General features: G+C 50.0%; 6 protein-coding genes across 21 annotated transcripts in view; 3 read left to right on the plus strand and 3 right to left on the minus strand.

The window, feature by feature from the left end:
- Positions 1–922, plus strand: part of FVEG_02540 (hypothetical protein) — a gene marked incomplete at its 3' end in the record, with an annotated part of 1,707 nt that extends 785 nt beyond the window's left edge. The window contains exons 2-3 of the mRNA XM_018889870.1: positions 39–558; positions 612–922. Coding sequence (XP_018746101.1) covers positions 39–558; positions 612–922 — 831 coding nt within the window. The remainder of the gene's footprint in view (positions 1–38; positions 559–611) is intronic.
- An 846-nt stretch (positions 923–1,768) lies between these two features.
- Positions 1,769–3,412, plus strand: FVEG_02539 (hypothetical protein). Of its 2 annotated transcripts, XM_018889869.1 has the most exons (3): positions 1,769–2,213; positions 2,311–2,632; positions 2,694–3,412. In XM_018889869.1, exons 1-3 carry the CDS (start codon positions 2,073–2,075, stop codon positions 2,720–2,722), a joined length of 492 nt encoding a protein of 163 aa, XP_018746100.1. In that variant the 5' UTR covers positions 1,769–2,072; the 3' UTR covers positions 2,723–3,412. The 2 variants fall into 2 exon arrangements, with proteins under 2 accessions (XP_018746100.1, XP_018746099.1); XM_018889868.1 differs by having other exon boundaries at positions 2,311–3,376.
- FVEG_02538 (hypothetical protein) lies at positions 3,202–5,367 on the minus strand. 2 transcript variants are annotated; one of them, XM_018889866.1, is made up of 3 exons: positions 4,820–5,367; positions 3,978–4,722; positions 3,202–3,919 (listed from the first exon to the last, which is right to left on the minus strand). In XM_018889866.1, the coding sequence occupies exons 1-3, from the start codon at positions 5,017–5,019 to the stop codon at positions 3,707–3,709; spliced, it is 1,158 nt and encodes a 385-aa protein (XP_018746097.1). In that variant the 5' UTR covers positions 5,020–5,367; the 3' UTR covers positions 3,202–3,706. The 2 variants fall into 2 exon arrangements, with proteins under 2 accessions (XP_018746097.1, XP_018746098.1); XM_018889867.1 differs by having other exon boundaries at positions 3,211–4,722; positions 4,820–5,324.
- A 239-nt stretch (positions 5,368–5,606) lies between these two features.
- On the minus strand, positions 5,607–8,687 carry FVEG_02537 (hypothetical protein). Of its 5 annotated transcripts, XM_018889862.1 has the most exons (4): positions 7,774–8,687; positions 7,293–7,406; positions 5,878–7,230; positions 5,607–5,819 (listed from the first exon to the last, which is right to left on the minus strand). In XM_018889862.1, exons 1-4 carry the CDS (start codon positions 7,874–7,876, stop codon positions 5,788–5,790), a joined length of 1,602 nt encoding a protein of 533 aa, XP_018746093.1. In that variant the 5' UTR covers positions 7,877–8,687; the 3' UTR covers positions 5,607–5,787. The 5 variants fall into 5 exon arrangements, with proteins under 5 accessions (XP_018746093.1, XP_018746092.1, XP_018746096.1 ...); XM_018889861.1 differs by having other exon boundaries at positions 5,607–7,230; XM_018889865.1 differs by having other exon boundaries at positions 5,607–7,230; positions 7,293–7,694.
- Positions 8,688–9,829: 1,142 nt separating this feature from the next.
- Positions 9,830–10,915, plus strand: FVEG_02536 (small nuclear ribonucleoprotein). Its single transcript, XM_018889860.1, has 3 exons — positions 9,830–10,190; positions 10,246–10,317; positions 10,406–10,915. Exons 1-3 carry the CDS (start codon positions 9,992–9,994, stop codon positions 10,534–10,536), a joined length of 402 nt encoding a protein of 133 aa, XP_018746091.1. The 5' UTR covers positions 9,830–9,991; the 3' UTR covers positions 10,537–10,915.
- FVEG_02535 (hypothetical protein) lies at positions 10,725–14,805 on the minus strand. Of its 10 annotated transcripts, none has more exons than XM_018889855.1 (6): positions 14,390–14,805; positions 14,162–14,286; positions 13,959–14,070; positions 13,304–13,428; positions 13,149–13,243; positions 10,725–13,097 (listed from the first exon to the last, which is right to left on the minus strand). In XM_018889855.1, exons 2-6 carry the CDS (start codon positions 14,229–14,231, stop codon positions 11,571–11,573), a joined length of 1,929 nt encoding a protein of 642 aa, XP_018746086.1. In that variant the 5' UTR covers positions 14,232–14,286; positions 14,390–14,805; the 3' UTR covers positions 10,725–11,570. The 10 variants fall into 10 exon arrangements, with proteins under 10 accessions (XP_018746086.1, XP_018746085.1, XP_018746083.1 ...); XM_018889854.1 differs by having other exon boundaries at positions 14,375–14,805; XM_018889852.1 differs by having other exon boundaries at positions 13,304–14,070.
- Positions 14,806–14,810: the final 5 nt, after the last annotated feature.

Below are 14,810 nucleotides of genomic sequence, written 5' to 3' on the forward strand. Positions count from 1 at the left end.
TTGCGATGATCGACTGGGGGGACTTCGTTGTTGTCGAGACAATCACTTTCAACGAGGCTGATGAGCACGCCAACCTCCCACCTCCCACCAACCTGTCCGATCTTCAGTACGCTTCGCTCGAAGACCGCAACAATGCGTCCATCAGCGCCAGCCTTAGAATTGAGGAAGCAATGCCTGACGAGGACACGACCTACAACGCATACCCCAATCAACCCGCCCCCTATCCCATCGCCCCTCAACAGCCAGCCTACCAACCCGCACAAATGCCACCTCCTGTGCAGCCGTACTCCCCTGTTCCACAAGCGCAACCACAGCAACCGCAGCGATCAGCCCAAGAGGAAGAAGAGGAGCGCCGTATTCAGGAGCGTGCAGAGCAGCAAGCACGAAAGCAACAGGCTACTGCTGAAGCACGTGGCGGTGCTCCTCCGATGAAGATCAAGGAGAACTACGTACCTCGTGCCGCACAGAAGGCTGCCAACAGACAGGGTGCCCAGACAGCGCTATGCCCCAACTGTAAACAGCAAATCCCTATGAATGAGCTTGAGGCTCACATGCGAAGTAAGTGCTCCATCCTTACATTTCATTTATGCAGAATGCTAACCTCCTTTTAGTCGAACTTCTCGATCCTCGCTGGAAGGAACAGAAGGCCAAGGCGGACACACGCTACGCATCCTCCAACACGATACATGTCGATGTCGCAAACAACCTCAAGCGACTTGCCAGCCAGCGTAGCGACGTTTTCGATCCTGTCACTGGACAGGCCATTTCTGAAGATGAACTAGCACGCCGAAAGAAGGCTGCCATCCACAGCTACGATGGCGCCATGGATGCCAAGAGCCAAGCACAGCTGGGTCATATGCAGAACGTTAACGTCGAAGATCAGATCCGCGCTATTCACCAAAAGTTCGCTGACAAGAGGTGAGGAACTCGGTTGATGGGCAGATTGTACCCGATCGGAGACGACGAAGACGAAGAAGTAGAGAAACATGCCAGCCCCTCAAGGGAGCATAGTGTTCTCGTGTACATGGATCATGTGTAAGACTACATGTCGCGGTAGGCGTTGTAGGTTGAGGCCCCAAGGTGAGGCACATCTGGCGTATGGCGTTTCGTTAATCATATGGGCTTATACTTGTTTGATGCAGCTCAGTCTTTGCACGAGAGTTTTGGGGATGCCGAATCGAGAATGTCTGGGGTAGTAGATTGGCTGAGAACTGAGTGAAAGGGCTGCCAGGAAATGAACGGTAACGTACACCTTCAACTACGGCCGTACCATGTTATGTTATACCATGTCATGTCATGTCACGTTGCTAGACAGACAGACAGACAGACAGACAGACAGACAGACCATTGACCATGCTCATGATGGGCAAATGCTCGAATTAGAAGTAAAGATGTCCCGCGTTAGCGCAGCTTGGATCGATACTATATAATGAAGCCTCCTAGACTATTGCTCTGAAGCTCTTAAGGAGCACCTCGGAGCCCTCCTACTTGAATATAAAACGATGTGATCAATTCTTCTGCAGTATTCAATACTCACATGTAAAGTGAATCAATTCTGTATCAGAAATACATCAGCCACTTATGTCTAGGTCTCATGTTTATTTATTGGTTGGATATCTCCGTCTTCGTTCTGACTTGTACGATGCAATGTCGTAACGTTCATGGTTACACAAACAAATCATCAATCAGCAAAACGGAGCCCGAGTGACCCGAAACAGGCTTTAATACCCGTCAATGCACATATTCTTGAACGGTCATATCACTGACCAAGGAAACGACAAAAAGGTACTTGTGATTATCCTGGTCCTCCACCGACTGCTCAAGTACCCCGCCGCCCTATCCTGTCCTGGTTCCCCCACCTCCACTTTCTTTCCACTCTCTTCCCACTTCTACCTCCGACCTCATTCATCTCATGCGACAGCCTGAACTCGAGTGAACATCACTCTCTCCACTCTATACGACATCACCACCAGCCTCAACTGCTTCCTTGCGCCGATAGTCGACTGCGACATACACATCTAGCTCTTAATATTTATACTTTAACGACTAAACTCTCTACAACATCACCAAATATGGCGTCCGATCAGGACAACTCCGGCCTCGATGCGCCCGGCTCACAATTCCACCGACCAATCTTGCAATCTATGCCCGATACGCGACAGCAGAGCTTTGACGAGATCTACGGTCCTCCAGAGAACTTTTTAGAGATTGAGGTGCGCTCTCTTGTCCCTCATGCGCCATATCCGCGACCATACATCGCCAGACAGACAAGCAATACACGCAGGAAATGCTAAAAAGCGCCATATATAGGTCCGCAACCCAAGAACACATGGCATGGGCCGCCACATGTACACAGACTACGAGATCCTCTGCCGTACAAACATTCCCGCCTTCAAGCTTCGTCAGAGCAGCGTCCGTCGTCGATACTCCGACTTCGAGTACTTCCGCGACATCCTCGAGCGCGAGAGCGCCCGCGTTACTATCCCTCCTCTGCCCGGAAAGGTCTTCACCAACCGCTTCAGCGACGATGTTATCGAAGGTCGTCGCGCAGGCCTCGAGAAGTTCCTCAAGATCGTCGTCGGCCACCCCCTGCTGCAGACGGGGAGCAAGGTCCTGGCTGCCTTTGTCCAGGGTGAGTTTGTCGCCATGTCCATCTTTGCCATCATGATGTCTAGGTTGACACAGAATCGCAGACCCTAACTGGGATCGCAACGCTTGGTGACGCCTCCGTCTGATCTGGCCCTTCAAAGCCATGTCTTCTCGCTCTCGCTCTCCATCTCCAACTTCAGCTCCGCGCCAACCTCGAAAGCTCCGCAAGCGGAATCCGGCTCTCAGCCAGCGAGACGCCCTTCTCGACAACATGCCCTCCCCGTGACTACATGAGAAAAGTCAAGCAAACGAAAAGAAAACGAAACGACAGGAGAGGGTGGAATGGGCGTTCCTCTTCACGTACATACTATTCTCTTTTTGTTTCATGTGGGAAAAGCAAACTCTGGTCCAGTCATTATGTTTTTATTCCAAAGTTGTTCTTTCAACTTGCATCCCATCCTACATTCGAAGCTCTGGGACTCCCTTCTTTAGCTTGGGGCGTTGATGGGCTATCTTGTATCCGTATCATCTGCTCTGAATAACAAGAGTGATCCGACTCATGAGACCCAGACCATGAAGCTAAAGCGCATTGCTTAGAATACAATATCAAAGTCAGCAAAGTGGTTTAATGTTCATTCATATTGGCTTCTAATCATCACTCCTCGGAGAGTTTCCTTCTCCAGGATGAGGATAATTTTGGGACGATATCGCCAATGTGTGACGATATCCAAAAATAGAGGCGCCTCTACTATTATACATAATTTCGTACATGGCCTTTGTGTGAGCATGAGCATGAGCATAAGCATGAGTGTAGGTGTTTACAGTTCCCTCTCTACTGATCCATCCACCCGCCAAACGCCGAAAAATAAATACGCCTTAGCCACGCCATCTCCTCCTTTGTTAGTTTCTCGTAATTCTTCATGCCCCAGCTTCGTTTAAGACCTTGGGTGTTGTACATTGATACAAGAGCGAGTAGTGTTTGTGAAGCTTTCAAAGCTTCATAGCGACTCGTGTCGGATAGTGTTACAGGACATCGATGAGCGGATCGGTTCGAGGTAGCGCCCTATATTTTGATCGCTTTGTGTCGAATCAGTGCGTTGCTCATTCATGGAATGGTTTACGCAGGTGTATGGAACAGTCGAAGGATGCCTTCATACATGGCAAACATGATAGCGGCGCTAGGTACTGTTCGCATCAAGTGAGGTGTCAGACCTCCATACAGACCCATGACACCCTCTTCAAGCCAGACAAGCTTGAAGCATTGGACAAGACCGGTGTATTTAGGCAGTCCATTCTCCATAGGCGCTTGTCGAAGTCGTGTTCGCGCAACCTGTTTCATCTTCGTCAGTATCCTGGAAAAATTTCAATGTCTCAAACCGATGAAGTACCTCGTGGGGATAGGCGATAACAGCGGCGACCAGCTTAGCGCTTCCAGCAGCGAAACCCTTTCCAGTCCAGTCGACAGTCTTATCCCACCAAGTCAGCTCACGACCACTGCGGACGATCGCGTTGTGTCTGCGAGCTAGAGATGCCTTCATTTGCTCGTAGAGCATCCATTGCATCGTTGACTCTACCACACCGAGGTAACTAGCACTCATGCCACGGTAGAGACTTCGAATACCTTCGTCCCGGATGATTTGACGTATACAGTCGTAGCTGTTTCGATATTTGCGCATTTGCGCACCGCCGGCTGCAACATTCTTGTCCAGCTGTAACCGAGTCTTGATCATCCAGATGGGGTTTGTAGCCGTTGAGGTAATGACGCCGGCTGCCACACCAGCCGATAGATGGACCCATGGCGCTTCTACACCATTGTTGAAATGCTCAGATATTAAGCGTTTTCCGTTGCCGTAGACATAGAAGTTGATGGATCGAGCTGGTACAACTCCAACCGAGGTAGGGCCAAGACCCTTGAAGAGCGCTCGCCAACCCTCGTTCCGATATACTGAGCCGAGAATCTGGAGCGTGTCGTTCAGGTGATATAGAGCGGCCCGGGCAGGGTTTAGTCGGCCAATGACTTGAGCTTGAGCTTCGCGTTGAGCTCGGATCTGGGCCTGGTAGAAATCGGATTGCAATCGGGTCTTCAACACATCGAGGGGGGCTGTAACTGCGGCGGCAGTCATACCTCCAACACTATGAACACAATCAAATCAGTCTCGTAGTTCCCAGCAAATCAGTCTTACGACAAGTTGTCGCAAGCTAGTTGGGGACCATATGGAGGTTTACATACCCGCCAGCAAACATGTGAACCCATGATTTAGCAAAGGGCAATGCCTTGACATTTCCCTGGATCGGGGTGTCATCGGGAATTACATCGCCGGTCTCGCGTGACTGGATGAGTGCCGAGTGATCGATTGGTGAATGGGAATGATGGAATGGTTTCTCGTCGCCGCTCGACATGATGTGCGACGTAGGCTGATGGTGTGACATGGTGAGTTGCAATTTTCAGGCGTGAAGTAAGAGGAGAGTCTTGATCTCCGTCAATGTTGGTTGTTCTGTTGCTTTCACTTGTTTCCTCAGTCGACTCGTCGTTGAATTTCGATTTTGCGCGGCACGGTCGGTGGTGTATTAGAGTGGCCTGTACTGAAGCCTGTCGGTACCGTATAATTAAGAAAGCAGGCGTTCGTAGTACGATCAACAGTGAGCGATAAGACAAGGGCCCGGGCAGTCGCCAAGTATTTGTTGAAGAAGAGGAATCGCCTCTGGTAATTGGAAAAAGATGGAGAATCTTTTTCATGAATCAGCGAAGCATTAGCAGCAGTGGCACCTCGTTAGCGGTAGAAGAGGTCATTAGTGCCTTATCTAATCGCATCCCGCCAAAACTTTTTTTCTACCTACAGCTGCCACTGGATGAGATGCGTCTTGATTGGATCCGCAATGGACGTGGCGCTGGCGGGTCTCCAAGGTACGTATTCTTTTCGACGGCAACTTACTGGTACCTTAAGTGCCCGAGTGCCTTGTAAGTGGGCCAGAGGCTTCTACACGTAAAGCCGATTAAAGCCAAGATAAGGCAAAAATGACGAAACACTCATAATGGCAGTTCTTTAAATGTGATAAGATACCTGAAGCAGATTTTAAATGTCTTTGTATTCATCATATTCGTAAAACGTTGACTTCTTCTCCCACACTCTTCTTCTTCCTTGTCAAGCCATCTCCATGTGTTGACTCTGACAAGTCGGTAGGGGAGGTACCTTACTTTCATGCGTAAAACGCCAACGGGGCTATTCTGACTGATGCAGTATCAGCTGGCTGAAGGATTCAAGGAACCATCACCACCCCTATACGTACTGTTCGAAGGTGCTACCAGCGAACTCGCCAACCCCGTGGCATTTGATCCAGGTCCTAAAGTTTCGACCGAATGGTTGCTGTGATCCGACCGGGCTGATTGCCCCATACCAAAAGGGAGCCGATGTCGTTCTGCGCTAAGATCGAATCGGTGCATCGACGCAGTCGACGGCTCCATTGTACTAGGAAGATGCCCATTGTCCCGACTGGGAGGTCTCGAACCATCATCCGTACCGTATGTTCCCGGTGTTCTATCCCCAGACGTTCTGCCAGCTTCTTGCCTCTCTCCAAGTCGACTTGAATGCCCGTCTTTGGGGTCTAATGTGTCAGGAACTCGTCCACTGTCTGAGTGCCCATCAACATCCATTTCATCCCTGAGACCCATGTCTCGCTTGAGTTGTCGGAACTCATCATCTGTGACTGTTTTCCAACTGCATTTGGCATGCTTTTTGGTACATCCTGAGCATGCTGTCAAATGTTTAACGCATTCAACCCTTAGTCGCCGACATCGATCGCACGGTGGGTTGATCACATCCCCCTTGCCCAGCTGGTCAGTCCTTTGTGTAATCAGAGACCGGAAAGCTGTTTCGCGGCTGTCCATCACAGGCTGCACTGTTATCTCTGCTGCATGGCCACTGTATCTCGGACCATGCGCTTGAGAGTGGGTTACGCTGTGCGAAGGAGATGGTTGACTTAGAGTGGTTATAGGAATTCCTGTAACTGACGTTGACCGAGATGGCGGCGGCGAAGCGGAGGCTGCGAGAAATTGCTGCAGCAAATCAGCATGTAAATCATAGCCGGCGCTGAAATTAGCCGTTCGATGTGAACTGCCACTGCCGGTACTGTTAGTGGGCTGATATCGTGATGGCGGTGTGTCCTGTGTGCTCCTGCGTCGACGAATATCCTGCTTCCTCTGCCCAAGCCGATGGTTAAGTATACGAGCTCTTGCCGCCACTTCGTCAGCTTTCTTGTACAGGATTGATGTTCTTTGTTCGAGAATATCCAATGTCGCCAGTTCTGCCGTCTCATCCTCTTCGAGGGGGTGATCGAGGGGGAACCGGTCCAAAGCGCCAGACCATACCAGACGCCAATCGTCCTCCATAATCTCCACCTGTGAGCCTTTGAGAACAAATTGGCAGCATCGGGTGCCATCCGCCTTTTGAACGAGGGTAAAATCCTTTGGGTTTGATCTCGCAAAACTGACTACATCCAGCCAACTTATAGGATTGGAGAAGGGCTGAAGTGGTGTCGTCTTGATTGGCCCATCGAAAAACTTCTCAATGCCTCTCAAAAGTCTTGGACCGGTAAGTTTAGCCCCAAGACTTGCTGCAAGACTCTCATGCCTGTCCAACACGTCTGATGTGCGTCAGTAAATGGTATCCCATTAATGGTTTCGACGATTTCCTTGGCATTCTTACTCTCATATTCGCCAATCAGACCGATGATGTCGGCAAATGTGTCTGCATCACCCTGTACGAGGCTCAAATGCGATGCACTTGATCTCGGGAGATAGTGGATATAACCAGGAACACCTTTGAGGTTGGGTTAGCATATCCTCCAAGCGAACAAGCTGTGCCAGCGCACCAAGACAGAAAAGCCGGATACAAAAGCAACAAGCATGTGCGTCCCTGGAGGAGCCGAGCTGAACGCTACTTCCGGCAAGGGGTCAAACCAAGAGCATTCGGCTTTTCAAGTGCCGTCTCGTTTTGCGCGCGCCATCAGGCGACGCCATGCATTGAAGAATGTAAGAGACACGAAGACACATGCAAGTGTGCAACGACGGCGAGGTCAAGGCAAACAATGCAGTCTCGTATGTGGTGCTACAAACGAAACGTCTCAGGATTTGAGGCGACACAATATGGTGCAGCCCTTTGACGGCTGTTGTCATACTAGACATACCTTGTTGAAGAGATGTAGGTGCGTGCTGAGCGCGACCTTGACCACCGGCATCATCGACGTCACGCTTTCGTTTTGCAGGTTCCGAGTCGGAAGTATGGCCCATGATGGGTGACTGATGGGTGTAAATGTGGTATGTTGACCAAAAGGTCGAGATTGATAGATGAGCTTAGATGCCGTGTGCAGAATGAGGCGCTTACGCTTGACCAACAAACGTCCTAGCCGAGATTGAACCCTGAAATGCCCAGTGAAGCGGACAGATCTGCCTGGATTGCGCTGAAAAGAGGACGGAATAGGGAGATAGATATCAAAGCTTCTGAGAGAGAGTTGACCGCAGGACGAATTAGAGTCAGGTGAGTGGCAACGTCGCGAAGGGATTGCGACGGGGATTCCAGTTGATCGATTGAGTGATAGGAGAGAAGCGGAGAGAAGCGGCGAGAGAGAGAGAGAGAGAGAGAGAGAGAGAGAGAGGATGAGACAGCGACAGCGGTTATTGGATATTCATGGCGACGGAGTGAAGCCGGAATAAGTTGACGATGGATTGAGAGGATATGTCGATTTTGTAGTATTAGAGAGTCCGTCCCCCCCAGACAGATACCTTAGATATGCAGGTAAATGGGCGCCAAGAGGAGAACAACTGTTGATGCTCCGCCGTGGAACAGGCTCAATTCTATTCCAGCACAGAAAATACCTCGCGCAAAATAACGCAGCGAACTACAGCGGGTAAAGTTGGCGTCCAAGTGGGTGAAGAGGAAGCTTCAAGAGTGAGAAAAAAGGAGATTGAAAGGGTTCAAATACTGGACGGGCTGGGGAGAAGCACAAGGAAATACAGAAAAGAGACAAGAGGAGCCTTGGAGCAGGAAGAAAGTGCCGGGGAATCGGGACCATGTGGGGAAGAGTGCAGCGGAACGAGGTGCGAGGCCGATGGAAAATGACAACGGCCGGCTTGGTATTAATTGGAATGGATTGGATGGAGGGTACGTCAACACCAAAATCTCCGACTTATAGCACCTAAAAAGGACGACGATGGTAGGTCATTCCTTTGAGGATGAAAGAATTGTTGAAAAGTTCAGATAAAAGAATCAGTGAGGTAGGCCAAGAGGATTTAAGGACAAAGAGCGGCAGTGGCAGCATCAACCAATTCGAAACTGACAGACGAGAGACAACCTAATGCCCTGGTGAGGCCCTATACCTGGGTACTGCAACCACTGCCAGCCGCCCAGACATAGGTAGGTAACCACAGCTTTAGGTACCTAGGTTAACGGCGGGCCAGCGGGCTCAAGACCCAGTACTACTGTAGCTTGATTTCCTTTTTCGGACAGTTCATGATGGATATCAAGAGGCCTCCTCTGAGGAGTCAAGTACATGCCAAAAAACATCTCATAGACCTACAATGAGAGTCGCATATCACTCCTGTCAACCTGTACATTGGCGCCTTAATGCATGTCCCAGCGCGGGATCTTTGTATGAGGCTGTGCTGCTGCAAATCCCCAAGGTAGAGTAGCTACTAGCTTGCACGGATGGAGGGAGGGATGATTTACAGGCGGTAAACAGGAAAAGAGACAGACTCAAGCTGCATGGATCTACCTTAGTTTCAAGTCAGATGAGTGAGGCAATATCACTGGCGCTGGCTGGCTGCAGTATCCCGCTCGTCCATCTGCTACTGGGCGCTTTGCGACGCTGGTCTCCGAGGCACGCGAGCGATATATTTTCTCTCGCACTCCATTGCACTTACACTTCCACGTGCATCTATATTACAAGTCCAATAGTATCACGCTTGGTATTGCGGCACTGAAAGTCGGTAAGTCACCATCACTACTAGATCGACGAAGCCCTACTGCATTTTGCTAGACTTGTTTCCGATAATCAGTTTCTTTCCTGCAGTTGACAGACTAGACCAGATGATTACGCGGTGTGAGTTATGATTATCGTATTCACATGAAGAAGAGCTGAGTGTTGCTGTATCTAATGCCTGCCACTCATTGGTCGAACCGTATGTATCAAGCTCGAGTCAAGCTCTCTTCTCATAATCCACTCTCGCACCAAATTCACACATGCCTACGCACAAACAACATAGATCCACACCTGTAAATCTCCATAACTGTATTAGCACCACTCACCCCACCAGAGCCATCACAAGTTCTACCTTCAGCCCAAACCACACGCTCATCACCAATATCGCACCCCATCTCCTCCTCAATACAGCCCCCAAAGATACGCCATGTCCGATAGACCCTCACACCGAGGCGGCCGCGGTGGCCAAGGATCGCATTCACGAGGTGGGCGCGGAGGCGGTCGTGGAGGAGGCGGCGCGGGAGGCGCCCAGCAGGAGCGCGAGAGACCCAAGAAGGAGAACATTCTTGACTTGGGCAAGTACATGGACAAGCAGATCACCGTCAAGTTTAACGGCGGTCGTGAGGGTATGTCTCTTCGAGTTGCGCGCCAGGAGACCCCACTCACTAACTTCCGATTCAGTCAAGGGCACATTGAAGGGCTATGATGCTCTTATGAACCTAGTACTAGATGATGTACACGAGGTTGTTCGAGGTACGTTGCGCGACTCCTGCAAACCATCTCCTGATCCATATTCTCTCCGTTCCTGGCTAGGTACTCGCAGCTAACACTAGAACTGCAGACGACGAAGGCAACGACTCCACTCGATCCCTTGGCCTCGTAGTTGTTCGAGGTACTCTCCTTGTTCTCGTCAGCCCTGTTGACGGCAGTGAAGAGATTGCCAACCCTTTTGTGCAAGCCGAGGATGATTGAGGAGCCAACTGTCATCAGGCTGGAAACGAATATTACGACAAAGGCAAAAAACACAACGCCCCACCTGGAGCTGGTACAATATATATGGCCGTGTCAAGCCTGGTTTAAATCCAAGAAACCGAGCGACACAATTACATCGCCAGCTACTAGCATGGTATTTTGGATTATGCATGGGCATCGAAAGCAGCATCTTACGAAAGTCCTTGGCTCCAACAGTGAATTTGTCACGTTAGCCGCCACTTCATAGAATATTGTAATGAATGAAGGCAATATATCATATTGAAAAGGCAAATACCCTACTTCTGTCTCACTATATCGTCTCTCTCTGTTTCGGAATCACCACTAACCTCTGCCATATACACACACACACAGTCTAAACATCATCAGCCATGGCAGACCATCATGAATCTGTAGATTGCCTCCAATGTCTCAACCCCCATCGCATCATATGACGCGTGGCTAGAAACCTTCTGGCGATTTTGCCAGTTCTGATTGCCTGACTGATCCAAGGCGATGCCCTTATAAGTACCCAAGGTGTCGTGATTGTACGAGACTCTGTTCTCAAAAATTGGTGCTCTTTGTTTTCTGGCCCTCTTCTTCTTCTGTTCCTTTTCGATAGTCGGGATGCCCCTGTCATTCTGAGGACTCGGTCCTTCCTGTAACTCGTCGTTTCATCTATCCTCAGGCAATGACGGAGGCTTGCTTGGGGCCTGCCTGTGCGTTGCACATTAGTCTCCTCTCGAAGCCCTAGCATAACTCGCTGGGAACCTCTAGTGACGAGTCTGATTCGCTTCGAGACCTTGTTTCCTCCTGATGTGTTTGTTTCCATGGAAGATATTCTGTTGCCTTGTGGGACTTTGGCCTCGTGGGAATAGAAGTTGCACGAGACTGGCTAGGACCAATACCCACCAATCTACCATCAAATCTAGCCCCCCACCCTCGGTCTGACCCTTTCTAATGTCCTCATGGGTATTGAGGCTTTGTACCGCGATTCACTGAAACTTGCCACGAGCTAGGTGTTGTTCCTGCTGGGACTAGAAGCTTCGACCTGATTTACTCGCCTTGACAAGTTCTCCGAAGGAATTCGCCAGCATCTTTTTAAGCTCCTTGTAGCTGACGAGGAAGCTGGTCTGTTCGTCTCGGCTGGTGAGACAAACCCTCTCCTCCGTCCCAACATCTAGTTTGCTCAGGCAACGAAGCATGTGTCCCATATCCAGAACTGGATTACCGTTGCCATCCACTTGATGAAAAACATAATCTCTGAAGAGTTTGAGCATATACCGCTCACCATTTTCAGACCAATTCTGATCCCCGTTGAAGTCATATCGCTCGTTGATGGTTTCGAGTTTCATCAACAGTCTGGCTGTCCTACCGTTCTCCACCTCCCGCATGACGTCGGCGCGGGCCTTGTCATTGGCTTGAAGAATTTGGTCAAACGTGGATGTGATACGACCAGCAATTCCGCGTACGAACTCGTCTATGCCTTTCTGAGCGGGTGGTTGCTGAGGGGTGAGGAGCCACAGCACAGTATCCCTCAGTTCGACTGAATACACCCTCGACAATTGTTCCAAAGATATGTTAAAATTAGTGAGATGGACTGGCAGAGTGTTAGTCGTCAGACAGAGCAATAGCCGGCCAAATTGAATGAAGTCTTCTTGCTGAAGCTCCTGAATGGATCGATGAGCATCGTATTGAACGACATCCAAGATAGAGCATGCGCTGAGACGGATGCGGCCCTTGTCTGTAAGAATGATCTTGCTAGGATCAATACATCGTGCTGCCAAATTGACTGAATGGATGGCCTGGAGCGCATTGGCAATCTGTGAGATGTAACCCCACAGGACGTTCTCAGCAATGGGTGTTTTAGCTTGGAAACGTGTACCATGGGTACTGCTTGGGGTCAAGTGAGCCTCAACTAGTGTTTTGGAGAGGGGGAAATAGTTTTGTACAAAGATGAGTGAGCTGTCCCCGAAAGCGCGGGTGGTAAACGCATCGATGATAGAAACCACGCTGCCATTGTTGATGCGCCGCCACTCTTTGACAAGCCTGATGGCATTCTCGTTGGTGAGTCTGTAGCCTTCTAATCGCCTGAGACAATAAGTGTGGCCTGACTTGGTTTGTGTAGCTTTATAGACCCAGCTCGGATAGCCAAAGATATTAGCATTCTTCCGATGGGTTGTATCCAAGGGCACCAAGTTGTGGTAATTGTCGAGTTGCGGTAACTGCGAGTTTGGGAGAACTTGGCCAGTCGCTTCAAGCTTATTGACAATCTCAACCCGATCTTTCTCAGAGATGAAAAAGTCGTGAGAAACGCGATGATATGGCATCAAATCATCTCGACGTTGCCCAGAGGGGAAGTATAAGTGATGTACCAGAGGTTGAACAGGAGCAGCAAATGCATTTTGTGCTGGGAAGTACCCTGGCCCATGGCCACCGAGAGCTCCTGGATCTTCAGCATAAGGGTTGTACTGAGGAGTAGTGATGCCTTGATTCATAGTAGGCACAGTGAAGGGGTCATAGGAGATCCCGCCATCTTGACCAGAACCATTTGCGGAAGTGGTCTATCTCGGTAATTAGCGGAGAGTCTCGATATCGGCAGTGACGGATCATACCGTGCTGTTCACGTCAAAGTTAGGGGTAAATTCGCGGACAGTAGCAGGATTGAAGACGCTGCCGTCGCTGTCCTGGGGCCCAACCGGGGTAGCGGCTTTACAAGCATTTTGTCAGTTGAATGGCACAAGAATGAGGGTACTTATGGGGGACATACAGCCCAAACCACGTGGTGTAAAAGCTGGAGCGCTGGCAGCCTGTGAAGAGAAGGTGGCCTTTTTATTAATTCCAACGCTAGCGGGCGTGAAAGATGGCGATTCAACATTGAGTGCTTTCTTGGATCTGGGTTCAACGTCATTAGCCATGGCCATGTTGAAGGGTCGAAATCGTAGTGTGAGTTGCTGAATATGGAGTAGCAGCTCGCAAGAGTCAACTTGAGTAATAAACAGTGTGGGAATATTATATGCCTGAAGTAGTGATACAGCACCAGGGCTGCTGGTACATGGGGGCGTTGTGCTTTTGAAGAGTTGAAGTAAAGTAAAGTTAAGTTGGCAAGTCATTAGTGATGAGGGAGTATCGGCCGATGAGCGGAGAGGTCATGCGACATACGGTCCTTCCTGCTGCAGCATTGAAGCCTCCTGTCTACAGAGAAAAAGTATGTAACCACTGCAAGGTATACAATGATCACTTACAAGCCTCATTAACAAACCCACCATGAACCGACAGCGCGAGGCTTTCATGGCTGAAGTGTCTAACTTTATAAGCCAAGCGAAGTCGGATTAAATTTGGGTACTGCGAACTGTCGCATCACGGGTCGGGTCCATCCATCCCGAAAACAACAAACAAATAAAACAAAAGTTTGAGTAACCTACAAGTCTGAATTGGAGTTGTTTTTGTTCTGGTCGTGACTAAAGGCGCAGCCTTGGTCCTCGTATCGGCAATGGCCATATATAAGTACGTTTCGGCATAGTGTATCTTTATTCTCTGGAGAGCGCAGGTCAGCGTTCATGTTGGAGTTGATTTGATGGTGGCGGGGTGTGTCGATATCGTGGGATGGGTGGAAGGGCAAACGAACCGCGTCCTTTGGGTCTCGGGGACCCAACTTGGCGTCGTAGATCGGCCGTTTGATATCGCGAAGTCGCCATGGTCAGTTATATAGTGTTGAAGGTAGTGCAGCCCGCTTGGCTGTGTTTACGACGTCTGAAAGAGGAGGATGTTAGCAAGCTGCCGACTGAGAAACGGTCTTGTGCAGATAACAATGCCCACAGGACCTAGGCCAAATACTGACAAAAACAGCACCTACTTGACTCTGGCAAGCATTTCCCATTGTTCAATTGATCGAGGCGAGCGGCCGCCCATGGAGTAACGAGACGAACGGCGGGGTCCAGAGGCTGGCCGTTGCAGACCAGCTTGAACAGTGATTAAAGCGCGGAAAGCCAACGGCCGTGTTCGAAGGGGAACAAGGCGCGGGCCGTCGCCTCTGGTAGCGGGAGCAAGCAAAGTCTTGCGAGGTCGGGAGGAGAGGTGAGGTTGAGGTAAGGTAGGTATGAGGAGTTGAACGAGTGGTTGGATTAGGTGCGGATGTGGATGTGGGCGGTGGGGGGGCAGTTTTGGTGGAGGGACTAGACACTTCAGTTGGGTTGGATGAATAAGCCTGCAGTGTCGCGAGCCCAGCAAAGCAAAACAATGCGCCTAATCCTAGTATCTTTTCTATTATTTTTGTA

The sequence above is a fragment of the Fusarium verticillioides genome, chromosome 6 (assembly GCF_000149555.1).
Source record: "Fusarium verticillioides 7600 chromosome 6, whole genome shotgun sequence".
NCBI lineage: Eukaryota > Fungi > Ascomycota > Sordariomycetes > Hypocreales > Nectriaceae > Fusarium > Fusarium verticillioides.

Bases quoted from the DNA above. Each gene is read 5' to 3' on its own strand.
- FVEG_02539 (XM_018889868.1), top strand. From the start codon at position 2,073: ATGGCGTCCGATCAGGACAACTCCGGCCTCGATGCGCCCGGCTCACAA. The intron at 2,214-2,310 runs GTGCGCTCTCTT...CGCCATATATAG, and splicing joins AGAACTTTTTAGAGATTGAG to GTCCGCAACCCAAGAACACA.
- FVEG_02538 (XM_018889866.1), bottom strand. From the start codon at position 5,019: ATGTCACACCATCAGCCTACGTCGCACATCATGTCGAGCGGCGACGAG. The intron at 4,723-4,819 runs GTATGTAAACCT...TTGTGTTCATAG, and splicing joins GTTCACATGTTTGCTGGCGG to TGTTGGAGGTATGACTGCCG. The intron at 3,920-3,977 runs GTACTTCATCGG...AAGATGAAACAG, and splicing joins TTATCGCCTATCCCCACGAG to GTTGCGCGAACACGACTTCG.
- FVEG_02537 (XM_018889861.1), bottom strand. From the start codon at position 7,876: ATGGGCCATACTTCCGACTCGGAACCTGCAAAACGAAAGCGTGACGTC. The intron at 7,407-7,773 runs GTATGTCTAGTA...CCAACCTCAAAG, and splicing joins ACCTACATCTCTTCAACAAG to GTGTTCCTGGTTATATCCAC. The intron at 7,231-7,292 runs GTAAGAATGCCA...GACGCACATCAG, and splicing joins TCTGATTGGCGAATATGAGA to ACGTGTTGGACAGGCATGAG.
- FVEG_02536 (XM_018889860.1), top strand. From the start codon at position 9,992: ATGTCCGATAGACCCTCACACCGAGGCGGCCGCGGTGGCCAAGGATCG. The intron at 10,191-10,245 runs GTATGTCTCTTC...CTTCCGATTCAG, and splicing joins GTTTAACGGCGGTCGTGAGG to TCAAGGGCACATTGAAGGGC. The intron at 10,318-10,405 runs GTACGTTGCGCG...CTAGAACTGCAG, and splicing joins TGTACACGAGGTTGTTCGAG to ACGACGAAGGCAACGACTCC.
- FVEG_02535 (XM_018889852.1), bottom strand. From the start codon at position 13,646: ATGACTTGCCAACTTAACTTTACTTTACTTCAACTCTTCAAAAGCACA. The intron at 13,244-13,303 runs GTATGTCCCCCA...ATGCTTGTAAAG, and splicing joins TACACCACGTGGTTTGGGCT to CCGCTACCCCGGTTGGGCCC. The intron at 13,098-13,148 runs GTATGATCCGTC...TTACCGAGATAG, and splicing joins ACTTTGACGTGAACAGCACG to ACCACTTCCGCAAATGGTTC.